Source organism: Phyllobates terribilis, unplaced genomic scaffold, assembly GCF_046119375.1.
Source record: "Phyllobates terribilis strain yellow unplaced genomic scaffold, ASM4611937v1 Scaffold_662__1_contigs__length_863905, whole genome shotgun sequence".
NCBI lineage: Eukaryota > Metazoa > Chordata > Amphibia > Anura > Dendrobatidae > Phyllobates > Phyllobates terribilis.
The window spans coordinates 662,549-686,313 of NW_027363422.1; the positions used below are offsets into that span (position 1 = coordinate 662,549).

Here is a 23,765-nt window from a genome sequence, read left to right on the forward strand (position 1 = left end):
CCGGCAAAGGAGGACGAGCGCTGCGGGGGCCGCCAGAAGGTAAATATGATATTTATTTTTTATTTTATATTTTTTTCACAGGTTCTATGGTACCTGGGTCCAGAGGAGAGTCTCCTGTCCTCCACACCCGGGTACCATCCACACATTTCATCTGTAGATGCGCCTTCCATGCGTTCCAGTGATGCGTAATCCATGCGTTCCAATGCAAGTCAATGGCGGCGAAAACGCAGCGTTTCCGCAAAATTAATGGACATGCTGCGTTTTTTTCCGCAATGATAATCCGCAGCGGAAATTTCCGCAGCATGTGCGCAGCACATGCGGATTATCATTGGGGAGCATGGCTGGCCTTCTACCATGCATTTTTTAAGCATTTCTGCAGCGTTTTTGCCGCTGCGGAAACGATTAAAAAACGTATCGTGGGCACATAGCCTACTACGTGTTTTGATAATCAGGTATTAGTACATAATGACGTGGTATTAGCTTATAGGACCCATCCATCTCTTGGATTGGGTGTCATTAACGGTACTTTTTAGGCCACAGGTACCTAATCATGTCTCAATATTATTTGGCCACAGGTACCTAGTCATGTCTTTATATCAGTGTTGTGAAACCAAAATCAAGAGTGAAACATAAACATAATCTATTATGAAAAGATCTGCACCTGTTTTGGGTTTTTCACCCACTCCTGATTTTGGCTTAGAAATACCGATGCCAAATCCAAGCCAAAATGTGTCTGTGTCCTTACAGTGTAAGTATCCAAAGCATGAAGAATGACAACTGTGTTGCAAAATGCATGAGTTACAGCATCAGTTATCACAACCTCCCCCACCCCCTTGTCTCATAAATGTGTAACAGTGTTGGATGAAGCTTCGGGAGCTCTGCGATATTGATGTGAGCGCAGAAGATCAAGTCCTATGGAAAGGATTTATTCCTGTACCCACAGAATGGTGGCAGTAATATGGGATAGGGTTTACATGGTTTCTCCCACAGTTCCCACAGCTTCAGCCGTACAATAAACAGATATGATATGAGGCAACCTCTGCAATCCTGGTACTCAGCAGTACTTCGGTCATTGTTCTGGGGTCCTAGAAATTTATACTATAGGGAGCACAGTGGAGGGGAGAAACACTGACAGGAGAGACAAAGTCTGAATGTTGCTACCTACCTTTTGTAAACGTTTAGAACTTGATTATTGATACTTACCTGTGACTTTGTGATTGGCTTTTTGTGCAGAGTCTGAGATTATTCAATCATAATCTTCCATCTATGGCATGAAGAAAATGCTGGTCTTGTTTGGCATCTAAGGCGACACGTCTATTGGGAAGAAGACTTGTCTGCTCAAGTGATCGGCTGCAACTGGTGCATGTGGAGGATCCAGCTGTGTTATATAGGAGGAGGCTATGATGTCATAAGAGAGAAAAGAGAAGCCAATGAGGTCATAAGAGAGAAGCCGATGATGTCATAAAATAGAATCTGATGATGTCATAAGAGAGAAAAGAGAAGCTGATGAGGTCATAAGAGAGAAGCCGATGATGTCATAAAATAGAATCTGATGATGTCATAAGAGAGAAGAGAATCCTAGTACTAGCATGGCAATATTTCCTACAGCAATTCATTATATAATCTGGAATAAATATTTATTTAGAGATATCTCCTTGTTAAACTTTTTCACCCCAAAAAACTCACTATGGCAATTTACTCCATAACTACTATTATTATTATTGACATGATAAAATGTATAAATATTTAAAGTGCTCATCCTGGCACTATTAATCAGAGCTCATTTTACCTGATGCAGTTACACTATACAGATAAATGAACATACACTGTATACTCTATACCTATATACTATATATACACAAACCTACCATATATACTCTATATGCAAATGCATGTACACTGTATATTGGATACTCTATATCTATATACACAAACCTACCATATATACTCTATATGCAAATGCATGTACACTGTATATTGGATACTGTATATCTATATATACAAACCTACCATATATACTCTATATGCAAATGCATGTACACTGTATATTGGATACTCTATATCTATATACACAAACCTACCATATATACTCTATATGCAAATGCATGTACACTGTATATTGGATACTGTATATCTATATATACAAACCTACCATATATACTCTATATGCAAATGCATGTACACTGTATATTGGATACTGTATATCTATATACACAAACCTACCATATATACTCTATATGCAAATGCATGTACACTATATATTGGATACTGTATATCTATATACACAAACCTACCATATATACTCTATATGCAAATGAATGTACACTGTATATTGGATACTGTATATCTATATACACAAACCTACCATATATACTCTATATGCAAATGCATGTACACTGTATATTGGATACTGTATATCTATATACACAAACCTACCATATATACTCTATATGCAAATGCATGTACACTGTATATTGGATACTCTATATCTATGTACACAAACCTACCATATATACACTACATACTAATGTACATAGACTTTATATATGCTACACCTACATATCTGCATATTTTCACATCCACCTTATATACATTACACGCATATATACTCACTCTCATACACTGTATAAACACATTCACCTTATATATAAGTAAAAACATAGAACTGGATTATTGATATTTACCTGTGACTTTGTGATGAACTTTTTCTGCCGAGTCTGAGATTAGTCAATCACAATCTTCCATCAATTTCACAAAGAAAATGCTGGTCTTGTTTGGCATCTAAGGGGAAACATCCACTGGGAAGAAGACTGCTCTGCTCAAGTGATCGGCTGCAACTGGTGCATGTGGAGGATCCATCTGTGTTATATAGGAGGAGGCTATGATGTCATAAGAGAGAAAAGAGAAGCCAATGAGGTCATAAGAGAGAAGCCGATGATGTCATAAAATAGAATCTGATGATGTCATAAGAGAGAAGAGAATCCTAGGACTAGCATGGCAATATTTCCTACAGCAATTCATTATATAATCTGGAATAAATATTTATTTAGAGATATCTCCTTGTTAACCACTTCGCGCCAGAGCCTGTTTTTGCCTTCGTGACCGGGCCAATTTTTTCAATTCTGACCACTGTCACTTTATGAGGTAATTACTCTGGAACGCTTCAACGTATTCCCCTGATTCTGAGATTGTTTTTTCATGACATATTGTACTTCATGATAGTGGTAAAATTTCTTCGATATCACTTGCGTTTATTTGTGAAAAAATCGGAAATTTGGCGAAAATTTTGAAAATTTTGCAATTTTCAAACTTTGAATTTTCATGCCCTTAAATCAGAGAGATATGTCACACAAAATAGTTAATAAATAACATTTCCCACATGTCTACTTTACATCAGCACAATTTTGGAACCAACATTTTTTTTTTGTTAGGGAGCTATAAGGGTTAAAAGTTGACCAGTGATTTCTCATTTTTCCAACAAAATTTACAAAAACATTTTTTTAGGGACCACATCATATTTGACGTCACTTTGAGGGGTCTTTATGACAGAAAATACCCAAAAGTGACACCATTCTAAAAACTGCACCCCTCAAGGTGCTCAAAACCACATTCAAGAACTTTATTAACCCTTCAGGTGCTTCACCGGAATTTTTGGAATGTGGAAGAAAAAAATTAACATTTAACTTTTTTCACAAAAATGTTACTTTAGACCCAATTTTTTTTATTTTCACAGGGGTAACAGGAAAAAATAGACCCCAATTTTTTTTGTGCAATTTCTCTTGAGCGTGCTGATACCCCATATGTGAGGGAAAACCACTGTTTGGGCGCACTGCAGGGTTCGGAAGGGAAGGAGCGCCATTAGACTTTTTGAATGTAAAATTTGTCTGAATAATTAGCAGACGCCATATTGCGTTTGGAGAGCTCCTGATGTGCCTAAACAGTGGAAACCCCCCACAAGTGACACCATTTTGGAAACTAGACCCCTTAGGGAACTTATCTAGATGTGTGGTGAGCACCTTGAACCCCAAGGTGCTTCACAGAAGTTTATAATATTGAGCTGTAAAAATAAAATTTTCACATTTTTCCCACAAAACCGTTTTTCATCCCTTAATTTTGCATTATCATAAGGGTAATAGGATAAATTGCACCATGAAATTTGTTGTTCAATTTCTCCTGAACACACCGATACCCCATATGTGGAGGCAAATTACTGTTTGAGCACATGGCAGGGTTTGAAAGGGAAGGAGCGCCATTTGACTTTTTGAATGTAAAATTTGTCTGAATAATTAGCAGACGCCATGTCGCATTTGGAGAGCCCCTAATGTGCCTAAACAGTGGAAACCCCCCACAAGTGCCACCATTTTGGAAACTAGACCCCTTAGGGAACTTATCTAGATGTGTGGTGAGCACCTTGCACCCCCAGCTGCTTCACAGAAGTTTATAATATTGAGCCGTAAAAATAAAATTTTCACATTTTTCCCACAAAAAATGTTTTTCATTCCCTAATTTTGTATTATCATAAGGGTAACAGGATAAATTGCACCATGAAATTTGTTGTGCAATTTCTCCTGAACACGCCGATACCCCATATGTGGAGGCAAATTACTGTTTGGGCACATGGCAGGGTTTGAAAGGGATGGAGCGCCATTTGACTTTTTGAATGTAAAATTTGTTTGAATAATTAGCGGACGCCATGTCACATTTGGGGAGCCCCTAATGTGCCTAAACAGTGGAAACCCCCCACAAGTGCCACCATTTTGGAAACTAGACCTCTTAGGGAACTTATCTAGATGTGTGGTGAGCACCTTGCACCCCCAGCTGCTTCACAGAAGTTTATAATATTGAGCCGTAAAAATAAAATTTTCACATTTTTCCCACAAAACCGTTTTTCATCCCTTAATTTTGCATTATCATAAGGGTAATAGGATAAATTGCACCATGAAATTTGTTGTGCAATTTCTCCTGAACACGCTGATACCCCATATGTGGAGGCAAATTACTGTTTGGGCGCATGGCAGGGTTTGAAAGGGAAGGAGCGCTATTTGACTTTTTGAATGTAAAATTTGTTTGAATAATTAGCAGACGCCATGTCGCATTTGGGGAGCCCCTAATGTGCCTAAACAGTGGAAACCCCCCACAAGTGCCACCATTTTGGAAACTAGACCCCTTAGGGAACTTATCTAGATGTGTGGTGAGCACCTTGCACCCCCAGCTGCTTCACAGAAGTTTATAATATTGAGCCGTAAAAATAAAATTTTCACATTTTTCCCATAAAAAATGTTTTTCATTCCCTAATTTTGCATTATCATAAGGGTAACAGGATAAATTGCACCATGAAATTTGTTGAACAATTTCTCCTGAGTACGCCGATACCCCATATGTGGGGGAAAACCACTGCTTTGGTGTACGGCAGGGTTCGGAAGAGAAAGGAGCGCTATGTTGGCTGGGATAGGCAGCAGACGCCATGTCACATTTGAAGAGTCGCTGACATGCCAAAACAGCAGAAACCCCCACAAGTGACCCCATTTTGTAAACTACACCTCTCAAGGAATTCATCTAGGGAAGTAGTGAGTATTTTTTAATTTTTAAATTTATACCATTGGGCAGTGAAAAAAGCATAATTATATTTTTACCACAAAAAAATGTTTTACCCTCAGATTTTACATTTTCACACAGGACAATGGGTAAAAATGGTGCCGAAATGTGTCACACAATTTCTTCTAAAAGTGGCAATACCCCATATGTGGCTGTATTGTACCGCTCAGCCGTACCGCGAGATCTGGGGGGGACGGAGCACTATTTGACAATTGGAGAACAAACTATTGTAGAATAGGCATTTGGATTTGGGAGCACAAAATTTTCTGAATTTCTTTTGGGGGGCAAGGGTCATTTTGCTTTTCCAGAGCCTTTCTGCTACCAGTAACTTGGAAGTCCCTTATATTTTTAACAGATGACGGACCTGAGTGGGGACTAGCTTTTTTTGAGGACTGAGTTGAAGCTTTTATTGGGAACATTTTACGTAACATTTATCCGGCGCTCTAGGCTGAGCACTTACATCGGGGTTTCCATCTAAATTTCCAAGTGATGTAATTCAGATGAAACCCCTGCAGGATCCATTCACTATAATGAGGCAGCAGAGTTACTCTGGACTCCGTCTGGCCTCTGTTTAGCGGTGTCCTTTTTTTCAGAAGTGCACAAAACTGTGGCCAACCACACTTTTATGCACGCCTAAAACAAATGACACCGTGGGATCCCAGGCTAGACGGCGTCCACAGTGGCCTATATCTGCCTCATTACAGGGAATCTTCCATCATGGGTTCCGGCTGAATCACGTATTTCAGAGATTTACACAGAAACTCTGGTGTAAGTGCTCAGCGCAGAGCACAGGATAAATGTGAGCAGAGCCTTACTGGGATCTTTGGGAGACATAATAAACAAATCAGTAGCAGGTGAAGAATTGGTTTTATTTATTTTTTACGCCGTTCCTAGTGTGATATAACTGATTAGATTACTTTATTCTTCGGGTCGGTGCGATTACAGAGATACCAGATTTATATCGGGTTTTTATGACTGACAGCTGTCACACACTAAAATACGCTTTTTTTGCAAAATCTAGTTTTTGCATCACCATATTTTGAGAGCTATAATTTTTCCATATTTCGGCCGACAGAGTCATGTGATGGCTTGTTTTTTGCGAGACGAGTTGACATTTTTATTGGTACCATTTTTGGGAACGTGACATTTTTTGATCGCTTTCTATTCCGTTTTTTGGGAGGTAAAATTAACAAAAACAAACAATTCAGGAATTGTTTTTTGAGGTTTTTGTTTATGCCGTTCTGCGTGTGGTAAAAGTGATCAGGCAGCGTTATTCTTGGGGTCAGTACGTTTACAGCGATACTACACTTACTGTATTTTTTTTATGTTTTGGCGCTTTTACACAATAAAACAATTTTATAGAAAAAAATATTTTTTTTGCATTGCTTTATTCTGAGCGCTATAACTTTTTTATTTTTCGGCTGATGGAGCTGTATGGCAGCTTTTTTTTTGCGGAACAAGGTGACGTTTTCAGCGGTACCATTTTTATTTCTATTTTGTTTTTTGATCGCATTTTTTTCCACTTTTTGTTTGGCGATATGATGAAAAAGCATATTTTTTTGTTCCGTTTTTTATTTATTTTTATTACGGTGTGCACAGAAGGAGTTAATTAGTGTGACAGTTTTATAGCTCGGGTTGTTTCGGACGCGGCGATACCAAATATGTGTACTTTTTTTGGTTTTGTAAAAATATACGGATTTATTGGTTTAATATTTTATTTATTTTTATTTATTTTGTGATTTTTTTTTTAATAGTTTAAAACTTTTTTTTTACTTTTTTTTACATTTTTACTTAGTCCCTGTATGGGACATTAATTTTTATTTTTCTGATCACTGATCTCATGTAATGTAATACACATATATTACATTACATGAGATCTTCCCTGACTGTTTCAGTCAGTCTCCTGTCTGGCTCAGCTTGCAGGCTGAGCCAGACAGGACACCGTATATGGCAGAGCTGGAGGCGGTCATGTGACCTCCAGCTGCCATAGCAACCCCAGGTCCTGGAAGGAAACGGAGGTCTTCGGAGAGGTAAGATGACCCCCTCTCCTCCTGCTGTCTCCTATATGCCGCGATCACTATAGATCGCAGCATATAGAAGACAGCAAGGGGTTAACATCACTGGGACCTGATCTAATCAGGTCCCGATGATGTTCCCTGTCAGAGCTAACGCTCTGCACTGGAATCGCAGCGCTTGCAGGACCCTGGGGGTCCTGAGCGCTGCGAGACCACCCACCGTTTTTAAACATCGGCGCTGCACAGAGCCCGGCAAGCGCCGACGTTTATCTACAGTGGGCGGTCGGGAACCGGTTAAACTTTTTCACCCCAAAAAACTCACTATGGCAATTTACTCCATAACTACTATTATTATTATTGACATGATAAAATGTATAAATATTTAAAGTGCTCATCCTGGCACTATTAATCAGAGCTCATTTTACCTGATGCAGTTACACTATACAGATAAATGAACATACACTGTATACTCTATACCTATATACTATATATACACAAACCTACCATATATACTCTATATGCAAATGCATGTACACTGTATATTGGATACTCTATATCTATATACACAAACCTACCATATATACTCTATATGCAAATGCATGTACACTGTATATTGGATACTCTATATCTATGTACACAAACCTACCATATATACACTACATACTAATGCACATAGACTTTATATATGCTACACCTACATATCTTCATATTTTCACATCCACCTTATATACACTACACGCATATATACACATTCTTATACACTGTATAAACACATTCACCTTATATATAAGTAAATACATAGTAAAAACATAGAACTGGATTATTGATATTTACCTGTGACTTTGTGATGAACTTTTTCTGCTGAGTCTGAGATTAGTCAATCACAATCTTCCATCAGTTACACGGAGAAAATGCTGGTCTTGTTTGGCATCTAAGGGGAAACATCCGCTGGGAAGAAGACTGCTCTGCTCAAGTGATCGGCTGCAACTGGTGCATGTGGAGGATCCATCTGTGTTATATAGGAGAAGGCTATGATGTCATAAGAGAGAAGCCGATGATGTCATAAGAGAAGAGAGAAGCCCAGGACTAGCATAGCAATATCTCCTACAGAAATTCATTATATAATTTGGAATAAATATTTATTTAGAGATATCTCTCTGTTAAACATGATAAAATGATGACATGTATAAATCTATAAAGGACTCATCTTGGTACTAATATTAATCAGAGCTCGTTTTGCCAGATGCAGATACACTATACAGATGCACATACACTGTATACTATATTACTATGTACTCTATACCTATACACTATATACAGTGGTGTGAAAAAGTTTTTGCCCCGTCCCTGATTTCTCACTCTGAGCATCCAGTGCTCCATAAACAGGCGGTGCTGCAGAGGATCGGTCGGGGCCTGGTCCGCAGATTTGGGGTGCAGCGCTCTGCTACCCAAATCCGTAAAAAGCTGGCGGACCTGAAATATAGGTCTGCCGACCGAATCGTCAGCATCCGGTCACGGACCCTGCCCCGCCGTGGTGAGTGGTTTTAAAATATGTTAACACAATATATGGCAGCACATTAGTTACAACTGCAATCACCTTAGGTATCTAATGTTATTTGTTTTCCAGCGCCTGCAGCCCCAGAGCCCCCAAGGGAGTCACCTCCAGCCCTGGAGCCCCAGCAGCATTCCTCTGCCAGCTCGCCAGCATCACTCCGTGATATAGGTGCAGCTTCATCTTTCGGTAATGCTTTGACATAAAATACGGTCCATACAACTTGGAAAGTATAGGGCTGTCATGTACTATTAAGTGTTGTGTCTTTCTCTAGCCGGTGGTGCCAGGGGATCCGGGTGGTCCTTAAGCTCGTCATCATCCGAGCAACCTGAAAACCGTAAGTGTTAAATACCAAACATGTACCTCATAGGCTGTGTGCCCACGATGCGTTTTTTAAGGTGTTTCTGCAGCGTTTTTGCTGCTGTGGAAACGCATTAAAAGCGCATGGTAGAAGGTCTGCCATGTTCCCCAATGATAATCCGCATGTGCTGTGCACATGCTGCGGAAATTTCCGCTGCACATTATCATTGCGGAAAAAAACGCAGCACTACCAATTATTTTGCATAAGGTGGTTTTTTTGCGCCGCCATTGACTTGCATTATAATGCGCCAATTCCGCAATACTGCATCTGTACTTGCGTAATTAGCGCGTTCTAATGTGCGGATGGTACCCGGGAGTGGTGCATCGTGGGCACATAGCCTTAATTTGATGAATGTACAGAATTATTGGACTTTTAAGTTTAACAATTACCTCCGTAGAAATCCCAACACTACAAGATCTCCTGGCGTCACAACGGAGACTGAGTGAAGAGATCCACCAGCACGGAGTGATGCTGGCAAGATTTGTGGCAGCCCATGACCGTCACGGCAGCCAATAACTTATTTTTTGTTATGTAGTTGATATTATTTGGTTGGTTATATTTTTTATATTTTTATAAAAAAAAATTAGTTTATATCCACTATTGTCTACACTTTGTTACATCTAATCCTATCCTGTGTGATACTGCCTGACGGGTTGTGTATCTAATCCTATCCTGTGTGATACTGCCTGACGGGTTGTGTATCTAATCCTATCCTGTATGATACTGCCTAAAGGGTTTTGTATCTAATCCTATCCTGTGTGATACTGCCTAAAGAGTTGTGTATCTAATCCTATCCTGTGTGATACTGCCTGACGGGTTGTGTATCTAATCCTATCCTGTGTGATACTGCCTAAAGAGTTGTGTATCTAATCCTATCCTGTGTGATACTGCCTGACGGGTTGTGTATCTAATCCTATCCTGTATGATACTGCCTAAAGGGTTGTCTATCTAATCCTATCCTGTGTGATACTGCCTAAAGAGTTGTGTATCTAATCCTATCCTGTGTGATACTGCCTGACGGGTTGTGTATCTAATCCTATCCTGTATGATACTGCCTAAAGGGTTGTGTATCTAATCCTATCCTGTGTGATACTGCCTAAAGAGTTGTGTATCTAATCCTATCCTGTGTGATACTGCCTGACGGGTTGTGTATCTAATCCTATCCTGTATGATACGGCCTAAAGGGTTGTGTATCTAATCCTATCCTGTGTGATACTGCCTAAAGGGTTGTGTATCTAATCCTATCCTGTGTGATACTGCCTAAAGAGTTGTGTATCTAATCCTATCCTGTGTGATACTGCCTGACGGGTTGTGTATCTAATCCTATCCTGTGTGATACTGCCTAAAGGGTTGTGTATCTAATCCTATCCTGTGTGATACTGCCTAAAGAGTTGTGTATCTAATCCTATCCTGTGTGATACTGCCTGACGGGTTGTGTATCTAATCCTATCCTGTGTGATACTGCCTAAAGGGTTGTGTATCTAATCCTATCCTGTGTGATACTGCCTGACGGGTTGTGTATCTAATCCTATCCTGTGTGATACTGCCTAAAGGGTTGTGTATCTAATCCTATCCTGTGTGATACTGCCTAAAGAGTTGTGTATCTAATCCTATCCTGTGTGATACTGCCTAAAGGGTTGTGTATCTAATCCTATCCTGTGTGATACTGCCTGATGGGTTGTGTATCTAATCCTATCCTGTGTGATACTGCCTGACGGGTTGTGTATCTAATCCTATCCTGTGTGATACTGCCTAAAGGGTTGTGTATCTAATCCTATCCTGTGTGATACTGCCTGACGGGTTGTGTATCTAATCCTATCCTGTGTGATACTGCCTAAAGGGTTGTGTATCTAATCCTATCCTGTGTGATACTGCCTAAAGAGTTGTGTATCTAATCCTATCCTGTGTGATACTGCCTAAAGGGTTGTGTATCTAATCCTATCCTGTGTGATACTGCCTAAAGAGTTGTGTATCTAATCCTATCCTGTGTGATACTGCCTGACGGGTTGTGTATCTAATCCTATCCTGTGTGATACTGCCTGACGGGTTGTGTATCTAATCCTATCCTGTGTGATACTGCCTAAAACAAGCAGTGCAGGGGCAGTAAAGCCCACTCCAAAGTCGGCTTTCACACCCTCCTGCTTATTGATGTTATCAGCTGAAGTTGTGTAGGGGCAGGAAAGCCGTCTGAAGTCGGCTTTAATAGCCGCCTGCAAATTGATGTTATCAGCTGAAGTTGTGTGGGGGCATGAAAGCCGTCTGAAGTCGGCTTTAATAGCTGTCTACTAATTGATGTTATCAGCTGAAGTAGTGTAGGGGCAGGAAAGCCGTCTGAAGTCGGCTTTCATTGCCGCCTACTTATTGATATTATCAGCTGAAGTTGTGTGGGGGCAGGAAAGCCGTCTGAAGTCGGCTTTAATAGCTGTCTACTAATTGATGTTATCAGCTGAAGTAGTGTAGGGGCAGGAAAGCCGTCTGAAGTCGGCTTTCATTGCCGCCTACTTATTGATATTATTAGCTGAAGTTGTGTGGGGGCAGGAAAGCCGTCTGAAGTCGGCTTTCACAGATGCCAGCTAATTCAAGAAGAAGAGAGAAGAGGAAAGAATAGGAACATAGTATGAAAACTATAAGGAAGACCTAACATGTTGATCCAGAGGAAGGCAAAAAAAAACCATGCTCCGTTTTGGGAAAAAAAATTCCTTCCTGACTACACATACGGCAATCAGACTAGTTCCCTGGATCAACGCCCTATCAAGAATCTAATATATACAACCTATAATCTGAGTCAGACTCATAGTGCATGGTATGGCAGATCATTGCCATACCGTGCACCATGACTATGACCCCAAAGACTAAAAGAAGGGAAGTAGGAAGAGGAGGGGAAGAAAACCAGCTGTGAAGAAGACCAGAGGACACAGGGAAAAGACAGAAGACAGGTGATAAAGCCTGGAGCCGGAGGAGGAGAAGGGGAGGAGGTGATCACCAGCGGAGAGCAGGGATGGGAATAGACGGTAGAGAATGGAGGGGAGGGAACGGAGATTGGGAAGGGATCGGAGGGCAGGGGTGAGGGGTCCCACCCTCGGGAAGAGGTAAAGCAGAAAATAAGGCAACCAAAAAACATTTTTATTTCAATCAGGGTGAGATCAGAGGGCAGGGGTAAAGTTAAAAAAGAGGACAATAAACCTTGTTTTTATAAACAAACAAAAATATAAACAATTTTAACAATTTAAATAAGTATTAAATTAACAATATTTACAAAATGATAAAAAAAAATTGAAATGAAACATCACTACAGTTCTTCATATCGATTACCTGTATTTGTGTATCCGTGCCTGGGGGAAACAAAAGAATCAGAACACATGGGATACTGTGGGGGGGGGGCAAGGCTTTGTGGACGCCGGATCCTCTGCACTGGTGTGCTGTGAAGTGGGTCCGGCCTATGGGTCCAAGAATGTTGTTGAAAATGGCCAGGGTCAATCAGAGTATGTACAGTAGACGTTTCATTAAGTTCACCGACTGCCGCTTTATTTAAAGTCTCAAACATGACCCTTTCTGCATGCGCCCTCTGTCGGTCATCCAGCCTCTGTAGTCTCTCGCCAGCATATGTTGCAAAGCTGTCCCGCTTGGCCTGGGTCTGCAGAAGTAGAATCTTGTTCGCCAGAGATACTAGATCTGGCGATGGCGGCAAGCTGGCCTTTCTTTTCCTTGATTTTCTCTGTCGCCGAGGCACAAGGTCTTCACTTGTAGAGGCCATAGGGTCTTCATTCACCGATGCCATAGGTTCCTCATTCCTTGACATAACACTCGCCTCCTCCATACCACGTTCCGTAGCCGAGATGTCGTCATCTTGCCAATGGTGCTGTGGGAACACAAAAATAAAGTTAAGATTTGGTTACAACATCCAGCAGGTATGTTATGACCAGCATGGGTACACGTGCACTAAAAAACAAATATGAGGGGCGGCTAAACTAGGGCATGTACATTGAAAGTATAAATGCTATTTACAGGGAAGCAAAGAAGGTACTTACATCTTCAACAGGGGAGTCAGTCCGTATGTCGGGGTCTTCTTCCGGGGTCTGCCGTATCGTACACACCATTCGCCGAGGTAGCTCCTGGTCACGGGTGAAGGCAAGCAAATCATAATACCATAATGTCGGCACATAAACCTCATCTGTGCCGGTACCTGACTTCTTTGATTTCTCCACCCGGTTGAGTTCTTTCTTATATACGGTACGTAGACCCTGGATCTTTCTCTTCACCAGCTCTTCATCCACCTTCTCGTTGGGGCCATGCCTTTTAAAGAGGGAAATCAATTGCTGGTAGGCCTCCCTCTTTTTCTCTCTATTGCAGTAGTCTGTTGATTTTATTTGCCAAAGGCACGGCAGGGAGCGGTAGAGGTCAATCATTTCCCTCACAAACTCTTCACTTTTGAAAGCCATCTGAAAAGGATAGCAATACAGTGAGCATACATGAAACATTTTCAAACAAAGTAAAAAGTACTACACACCATTTGCTGACTAAAAATGGCCTCCAATATATAAGCAAATATATACTTATTGAGTGTGATAAAAATCCACTAAAATAACTTACCGTGGAAACAAAGCAATATAGCTGCCTGAAGAACCCAAAAGTCAATGTTCAGTCACAGCTGAAGAAAATCCACAAATGAATGGAATCACAGCAGTAGATCGCAACTAGGATCCAAAAATCAGGACGCTGACAAGGCTTCAACAAATCCCAGATGGACGAAACTTGCCCGGAGAACACTGCTACGATCCGAAAGCAAAGCGCAGATAGGAACAAGGGAGCGGAATTGCCCCAACGTCGCCTTTTTAAAAACTCCCGGCCAATCAGAACGCAGTAGCGTCCACCAATCGAAGATGAGTGGGCGCGGAAAGGTAATTTTATGTACGCCTTTCTGTCACAGTACAGTCCCTCAAAGTGTGTATCGTTGAGTGTGGATCGTTGAAATAGCTGCTGTGTGACAGCGTCCCAGCGACCAACGAGATCGTTAGTTAGATCGCTGGGGCGGCCGAAATCGTTGGCAAGTTTACATGTTTGACGGCTCCCGAACGATCTCTCCAGCGATCTCAAAACTGTGACGTAGTAACGATCTCGCTAGCGATCTCGTTATGTGTGACAGGGCCTTAACACTTAAATGTTTCAGATCACAAGACAAATGTAAATATTAGACAAAGATAACACAAGTAAAGACAAAATGCTATTTTAAATAAAGGTCTTTATTATTAAGGGAAAAAGAAATCCGAACTTACAGGGACCTGTGTGAAAAAGTGATTGCCCCCCTCCTTTAAACATAAATTAACTGTGAAAAACTACTGAATCTATCGCGCTACTTACAATATGGTAAGTTATATAGACCCAAAAAAAGGAATAAGTAAAATGATAACCTCAAAAAGAAGTAAAATGTGATATTAAGAACATAGTGATATTAATAGGCACAAGTTAACAGCACAATTTCACAAAATATCAGTTTTCCATAGGATAAATAAAGGTACACAAGATTAAAAAGAGTCCATACAGACTTCCGGTTCCGGCTCTGACAGGGATGCGTCTGAGCTCCCAGCCCCCGTGGCGGTTAAACAGCAACATCGCACCACGCACCGATGCCACAACGCTCAAAATGAGCTCTAAGAAGGCAGCGTCACCGGCAGCAAAGGAGGGACGCATGGAGAGGTGACTCCGCAACACCGGGAGCGAGCACGGAACCTCGTCTCCTCAGCCCCAGCGGCAGAAGGTAACCGCCAAGATGGCGGCGGGCGGGAAGCAGAGGGACACAACGCGGGGACAACGACAGCAGAAGAAGCTGGAGGGTTCCGTAAGCACAGACAGTAGCATAGATGTGGCAGCCAGTGGAGGGGAGTGTAGTGAAGGAGACGAAGAAGTACCCTCACCTGGTCACACTATGCCCCCACTAGATTATAAAAAGCTGGCACAGGAAGCATCACACTACCTAGCAGAAGATCTCAGGGAGACAATCAGAGAGGTGATGAAAGAGGCTCTGCTGGGCTTGCAAATCATATCTGACCAGCATGAATCCAGACTCCATACCTTAGAACAGAGGTTATCTGATTCGGAGGACAGGGTGTCACAACTGGAGAACCAAGTCTCTGATCTTCTCCAACAGTCAGCTTACACTAAAGACAAACTAGAGGATCTGGAGAACCGCTCGAGACGCATCAACCTGAAAATCATAGGGCTGCCTGAATCTATACCAAATGGGGCACTAAATGACATCTGAAAATTGAAATTTCTCGTGCCTTAGGGATTTCGCACAAATGCAAGGTAGAAAGAGCCCACAGAGTTGGCATGCCTCCAGCGACAAGACCAGATTCCAGCAAAATCAACAATTCTGAGTCTCAGATGCGTGAAAAGAACCGCACCTCCCTCCAGTCAAGACCAAGACAAGTGATTGTGCGCTACCTTGATTATAAAGACAAAGAAAATATCTTGCGCACCTTTAAGGGTATGAGACGTCCAGTATTGATTGGAGAGCATAGGATCCTGATTTTTGGAGATTTTTCTGTGGCGGTTACCAAGTTGAGAAAAGCTTTTAGCCCGGCATGTAGCATCATGTACAAGAGGAACATCCGTCTCCAACTCCTGTACCCTGCAGTGCTTAAATATAGAGGCCCTGATGGCAGGCTTAAAGTGCAGCGTGATCCCCAGGAAGCGCTAAGACATCTCACGCAAAGAGAGCCTGCGGATAGAAGTAATCACATATCTCCCAGATCGGATGAAATTAGACCGTCGGGGTCTCCGGACCTTGCCGTGATGCAGACTCCCGATCGCCTGGGCCCCGGCATGGTGAAATCTTGCCCTAGTCATCGGGAGGAGGTGTCCAAACCTTGTCCCCGAAAGAAAAGGGGGGCACAAACTACAGTGGGCCCACATGAGGTCAGCACTCAATCGCTTCTGAACCTTTGCCTATTCAAGACAGTGAAGATTTGTGCTAAGTCTGTCTCTCACTGGTAACATTAAGCTGTTTTTCTTGGGGTTTCTTCCCCTTTTTTTTTAATCTTTTCCCTCTTTTCCTTCCTCCGTGGACTCTATTCTACACTATTGGATGACTTCTTGAGCATTTGGAGGATTGGAACAGGGGTTGAGGAGAGGCGCTATGTATATGCAAAGACGGTTGCTACACTTTAAACTTTGTTCATAAGCCGTTGGGCGGGAGAGAAAGGAGGTTACCTGTCAGTATATGGAAGTTCGTTTACGTCGAATATTTAGAGGGATAATTGTTGAGGGGAGGGGGAGGGTATTTTTACAAGGGGGGGAAATGGGAATGGTTTTTACTGTTGTTGTATAAAGAGTTTTCAGAGCGCGATCCACTTAATGCAACGTCGTCTCAAATTATAATGTGCTGTTATACCACAAATTATGCTTACCCAGTTAGAGAGTACCATCACCTAATCTCACTATATAACAAAGAACATGGTTAAGGTTATAACCTGGAACGTTAAAGGATTAAGATCCCCGGAATAAAGATCAATGATATTGCGACATCTGAAGAGACTTAGCGCTGATATTGCCATGTTACAGGAAACTCATTTGTCCCAAAATGAAATGTTTAGAATGCATAGAATGTGGGTAGGGCAGTATATGGCTCTGGGGCGGAAGGGAGGAAAGCAGGCGTGCTAATTCTGGTCAACAGGGCCTTCCAACACAAAATCCTCTCTGAGGTCAGGGACGATGGGGGACGCCTGATACACCTGGTACTGGATAGTCCGTCAGGTAGACTAAGTCTCTATAATATTTATGCCCCTAACTCGGCCCAGAAAGACTTCTTTACATACATTCAAAAGTTGGTCCTGGAAGATGGAGAGGATACAAAAATTTTGGGGGTGACTTCAATACAGTAGTATCTAGCTTAGAAGATAGAAGAAGGGGAGGACGTCATGGACTCTGTGTTGCCCAAAACGAGGAGTTCCAGGAGGGGTCGGGACTACTCCACAATTTGATTTCCTGCTTATGCTTGGGGGATGTGTGGAGAATGTATCATCCCCTATATCGTGGTGAATTCACACATTATTCTCACCCGCATGATTAGTGGTCACGTATAGACATGTTCTTACTGGGGGGGGTGCCGATAGATAGAGTAGAAGATGTGACCATAGAAGACATGGCTATTTCAGACCACAATCCAGTCACTCTACAATTGACAGATTCATCGCCAAGAGGGACAGATTATCTGTGGCGCTTCTCGTCATATCTTAGACGAGACGGGAATTTTGACAAATTATTAGGGGAATGGTGGACTGAATTCTCATTAGACAATGAAGCTCACAGGTCTGATCCACGGTTATTTTGGGAAACGAGTAAGGCCGTAATGAGAGGTAAAATCCTAGCCTACACAAAGACACAGAAATGTAAGGCCAATGAGCAGTTTAAAACTGCTAGCGAGGCCGTCAGGAAGGCGTACACTCAATTGAAAAATCTACAAACGTTGGACTTGAAATCCCAGTGGGTGACAGCTAAACAAAAATTTGACGCATGGGCCAAGAAAAAAGAGCTATTTTGGAAAGCCCAATGGGAGGTTGATTTATATAGATACGGGGATATAGCAGGAAAAATTTTAGCCAATTTAGCCAGAGGAAAGAGGCCGCATACGGCAATAACATCTTTGAAAAAGAAGGATGGTACTTTAGAATCCACTCCAAGGGGGATAAACAATCTACTGGGAAAATACTATTCAGAATTCTACAAAGACAATCTAGGGCCAAGAGAGGGAAGGGAGGACTGGTTGAAAAAAGTAAAATTACCAAACTTAGCAGAGGGAGAACTTGAGGGGTTAAATAGAGAAATAACCCAAGAAGAGGTCCTTGAGACGATAAAAAACCTGGGTTCCCACAAGGCTCCGGGTCCTGACGGGTTCACTGGGGAATATTATAAAGCGCTTAATGATAAAGTTGCCACCTGCATGGTCCCTTACTTTAATAAGATCTTGAGGGGTGAGCGCCTGTCTGATCAAACCAATATGGCATATATTAAACTTTTCCCGAAAGGAGAAAGGGTAGCAACCGATCCCTCCAGTTATAGACCCATTTCACTAATCAATCAGAATCTCACGATTCTGCCCAAGATTATGGCAGACTGTCTGGCACAAATTATGCCACGGCTTATCGGGAGCCAACAATCGGGGTTTATAAAGGGAAGGTCGGCAGTGGGTAATATTAGGAAGGCTATATTGATCCTGGATGAGGTGGGAAGGGGGAGGTTATGCAGGGATGATCCACCGGCATTACTATTGTTGGACGACGAAAAAGCGTTTGACAATGTAAGTTGGGCATGGCTTGATATGGTTTTGGATGCCTTTGGCTTTCTCGGGTCCTTTAGTACCTTTCTAAAAACACTATACTTTAACACAAGAGCGAAGGTGAACACCCCGGGCTTTCTGTCTGCAGCCTTCCCCTTGGAGAAGGGAAAACGCCAGGGATGTCCCTTGTCTCCTTTGCTTTTCAACCTGGCAATTGAACCTTTTTCTCGATTCCTCAATGATGGCGATGCATTTGAAGGAATACGAGTAGGGCAAAGAACTGTTGAATCAGCTTTATTTGCTGACAATGTAATATTATTTTTAAATAGACCGGGAAGAGATATGGGCAACCTGCTTGCACAGCTTGAAGTCTATGGCTCCTTTTCTGGCTTCAAACTAAACAAATCTAAATGTGAGCTGCTCAGACTGGGTGAGTCAGGTCGCAACATCCATCATGAGAGGTTGGTGGACCGGATAGGAGGTATTAAGGTTAGACGTGACCACATAAAATATCTAGGGGTTTATCTGGGGAGGTCTGCGAGCTCTGTGTATTCTCTGAACTTTGGCCCGTTAATTGCCAAGATAGAGAAAGAGTTGGAGGAGTGGAAAAACCTCCCATTGTCTCTATTGGGGAGGTGTCATCTGATAAAGATGATTAGTTTAGCGAGACTGCTGTACCCACTACAGACGATCCCTCTTCTCCTCCGATATACAGACATCAAACGACTCAATGTAGCATTCACGAGATTCTTATGGAGAGGAAAGAGAGCGAGAATAAGAACTGATACCCTGACGCTTCCCAAAGACAGGGGGTGGTTAGGACTCCCGGATATTAGGGGATATAATTTGGCTTGTCTTTCCCGACATGTGCTAGACTGGCTAAAGAAATCTAGCAAACACTCTAACTATGAAGATGAGGTGGAACTATGTAGACCATGGGACCCGGTTAGTCTCCTTCATGCCTCTTGGTCTGACATTCCGCAGTCTTTGAAACACTCATTGATATACAGAGACACAGCGATGTGCTGGAAGCGGTCCGAAAGAAATTTAAGTTGGCGTGGAGGGTTTCAAAATATTTGAATCCCTGGGCCCATATCGGCTTTAAAATGGGAAGGGAGAACATTCTATTCAAGGAATGGAGAGTTAGGGGCATTCAGAGGATGGGTGACCTGTTACATGTGACTAAGAAAAGATGGTTACGTGGGTCGGAAGTGTTAGAGAAGTACGGTCTATCGGCCATGCAGTTGATGCAATATGGACAACTACAGTTCCATGTCTTAAACCAGCTGAAGGATGTCTCGATGGAATGCGTTACAATCTCTTACTTATACAAACGATTGAAAGACATAACCTCATTTGAGGGCGTTGATAAGAGATTTAAAGGTTGGGAGAGATTGATTTAAACTGAAGATCTGGAGGACAAAATACTTAAAGGCTGGGAATTGGTGAGAAAGTATATACCTAATGAAAAGTGGAGGAACATGCAATTCCGTATCATGTATAGAGCGATATTTGGCTTTACCATACCACCAACACCACAAGCACCTGATAGGTTACAAAGTTGCCCAAAATGTGACACCCCTAAGACAGATATGATTCATGGCCTGTGGACTTGTACAGCTATTCAGGGTTTTTGGAGACGTGTTATTACGGCAACACAAGATATTTATAATAATGACATAGGTCACGACCCCTTAACATGGCTGTTACACTTCCCGGCGGAAAAAATTTGGAGATGAAAAGAAGCTAGATTATTGCACATTATAGCTATAACAGCTAAGAAACTTATTTTAAGGGACTGGCTGAGTGGGGCATGCCCCAAGATCCCAGACTTAGTAACAATGCTGAAAGACAACATATTGACTGAGAGGATGGAAACTGAGAGAAACAAGGATATCTTGACAGAAATTTTTTTTAATACGTGGAGAGCCTTCAAAATTTTGCATCTGACCCCGGACGAGTTGGTTCGTACGGTCCTTCCATTTAAAAATTCCAACTGGTATCTACTAGAAGACTTGAATGGTACTCTGGGGATCTTAAAGATATAGAAGTGGTTTTATTGTTTGTGGTGATAGCGGAGGAACCTTCATTCGATATCTTTCAGGACACTACTAGAGTCATTTGATATACATGATAGATGGCTGTACTGCATTTTGTGGATGTATCTATATTGGGGGCTTATGTTTGATTTTGATTTTGTGCTCTTATGATGTTATTTTGTTATTTTGCTATTTTGTACCATTGACAAACTGTAATAAAAATGATTTTGGAAAAAAAAAAAAAAAAAGAGTCCATAATAATAATATCATAGAATCATAGAATCATAGAATCATAGAATGGTAGAGTTGGAAGGGACCTCCTGGGTCATCTGGTCCAACCCCCTGCTCAAAGCAGGATTCACTAGATCATCTCAGACAGATGTCTGTCCAGCCTCTGTTTGAAGACGTCCATTGAAGGGGAACTAACCACCTCTCGTGGCAGCATGTTCCACTCATTAATCACCCTAACTGTCAAAAAGTTTTTTCTAATATCTAATCTGTGTCTCCTCCCATTTAGTTTCATCCCATTGCTTCTAGTCTTTCCTTGTGCAAATGAGAATAAAGATGATCCTTCTACAATGTGACAGCCCTTGACATATTTGTAGACAGCTATTAAGTCTCCTCTCAGTCTTCTTTTTTGCAAGCTAAACATTCCCAAATCCTGCAACCGTTCCTCATAGGACATGGTTTGCAGACCAGTCACCATTCTGGTCGCTCTTCTCTGAACTTGCTCCAGTTTGTCTATGTCTTTTTTAAAATGTGGTGCCCAAAACTGTATACAGTATTCCCGATGAGGTCTGACCAAAGAGGAGTAAAGACCGATAATGACTTCACGTGATCTAGACTGTATGCTTCTGTTAATACATCCCAGAATTGTATTTGCCTTTTTTGCTGCTGCATCACACTGTTGACTCATGTTCAGTCTATGATCTATTAGTATACCTAAGTCTTTTTCACATGTACTGTTGCTTAGCTCTATTCCTCCCATTCTGTATATGCTTTAGATGATTAGTCAGTATACAGTATAGTTCAAGAGTCCTTAATGTACTCCAACTTTATGGCAAAGGTAAATATCCAGATGTTATTTTTCATAGAAGAAAGTCCTGTTGCGTAGATAAAAGTAGAGATGAGCGGTGTTCGACTCGAACTGTTCGCCAATCTCAAATTCGAGCTGTTTTGGGCGGTGTTCGAGCCGTTCGGCGAACACGAACGATTTGAAAAAAATTCGGCTGTTCGAGGTTATGTTCGATAACTGTTCGTGCACCAAAATCATAACTGGATTTTTTCTCAGTAATGCTGAAAATTAATCTTAATACGCAGTTTGAGTGTACAGCGGGGCGGGGGGAGGGGCAGGGGATGGATCTCTGCACGAATAATGAAGATCTCCATTTTTTTTTTCTTTCCCGCATTTACAGTGGGGATGTGCAATCTGTCAGCCTATCAGCAGCGCACACACGGAGCGAAGTGCTTTTTTTCACACAAGCAAGGGCATGTGTCATTGGCAGTGTATGTCACATGTCCTTGCTCTATAAGACCCAGCCATTTTCCCCGTCGCCACCATTTTCTCACTGCTGCAGCTGCGTGTTAGACGGCACCGCTGTTGCTGTGTGCGCTATACTTTCAGTGTTAATTTCAAGCCAATTTTCGCACAAATCTACAGATAGCTTGGGAGTAGGGAATAGTTCTGATTGCAGTCCTTTTAAGGACTAGGTTACATCATTTCATACGACTTTTATCAGGCAGGTCTGTGCTCTTAAATAGATAGGTTGAGAGTAAAGACTAATTGTAATTGCAGTCCTTTTCAGGACTAAGTTACATCATTTCCTATCACTTTTTGCCAGGCAGGTCTGTGCCAGTGCTGTGCAAGCTTTTTTCACAGCATTTGGCTAAATCTAGCAAAGCAAATCCTTTTTGGCCTATTGCAGAGTGTGTTAGTCAGTGGAGTAGCCTATCTGTGTTACAAGCTACACTACCTGTGTATAGAATACAAATTTTTGTACTGCACCTAGTGAAGTAAAACCTTTTGGGCATAGCATCATTCTATTAGTCCATCTATACTAACCTCCACCAGGTTGCAAATTCAATATAATTTTTTTCTGCATCTAGCTCTGAAAAAATATTTCAGCTTCTAGCAGTGTGTGGGACTTGTTCTATTAGTCCATCTATACTGACCTCCATCAGGTTGCAAATTCAATCTAATTTTTTTCTGCATCTAGCTCTGAAAAAATATTTCAGCTTGTAGCAGTGTGTGGGACTTGTTCTATTAGTCCAGCTATACTGACCTCCATCAGGTTGCAAATTCAATCTAATTTTTTTCTGCATCTAGCTCTGAAAAAATATTTTGGCTTCTAGCAGTGTGTGGGACTTGTTCTATTAGTCCATCTATACTAACCTCCATCAGGTTGCAAATTCAATATAATTTTTTTCTGCATCTAGCTCTGAAAAAATATTTCGGCTTCTAGCAGTGTGTGGGACTTGTTCTATTAGTCCATCTATACTGACCTCCATCAGGTTGCAAATTCAATCTAATTTTTTTCTGCATCTAGCTCTGAAAAAATATTTCGGCTTCTAGCAGTGTGTGGGACTTGTTCTATTAGTCCATCTATACTGACCTCCATCAGGTTACAAATTCAATCTAATTTTTTTCTGCATCTAGCTCTGAAAAAATATTTCGGCTTCTACCAGTGTGTGGGACTTGTTCTATTATTCCATCTATACTGACCTCCATCAGGTTGCAAATTCAATCTAATTTTTTTCTGCATCTAGCTCTGAAAAAATATTTCGGCTTCTAGCAGTGTGTGGGACTTGTGCTATTAGTCCATCTATACTGACCTCCATCAGGTTGCAAATTCAATATAATTTTTTTCTGCATCTAGCTCCGAAAAAATATTTCGGCTTCTAGCAGTGTGTGGGACTTGTTCTATTAGTC

The 23,765-nt window shown here is 41.6% G+C and overlaps 1 protein-coding gene across 1 annotated transcript; it reads right to left on the reverse strand.

Annotated features, from left to right (window-relative positions):
- Positions 1-596: 596 nt before the first annotated feature.
- Positions 597-14,108, reverse strand: LOC141235425 (uncharacterized). Its single transcript, XM_073668108.1, has 4 exons — positions 13,552-14,108; positions 13,014-13,382; positions 1,166-1,236; positions 597-777 (listed from the first exon to the last, which is right to left on the reverse strand). The coding sequence occupies exons 1-4, from the start codon at positions 13,999-14,001 to the stop codon at positions 597-599; spliced, it is 1,071 nt and encodes a 356-aa protein (XP_073524209.1). The 5' UTR covers positions 14,002-14,108.
- Positions 14,109-23,765: the final 9,657 nt, after the last annotated feature.

Bases quoted from the DNA above. Each gene is read 5' to 3' on its own strand.
- LOC141235425 (XM_073668108.1), bottom strand. From the start codon at position 14,001: ATGTTTCATGTATGCTCACTGTATTGCTATCCTTTTCAGATGGCTTTC. The intron at 1,237-13,013 runs GTACATACTCTG...GAATAATCTCAG, and splicing joins AACTTAATGAAACGTCTACT to ACTCTGCACAAAAAGCCAAT. The intron at 778-1,165 runs GTAGGTAGCAAC...TTTGCAACACAG, and splicing joins GTTCTAAACGTTTACAAAAG to TTGTCATTCTTCATGCTTTG.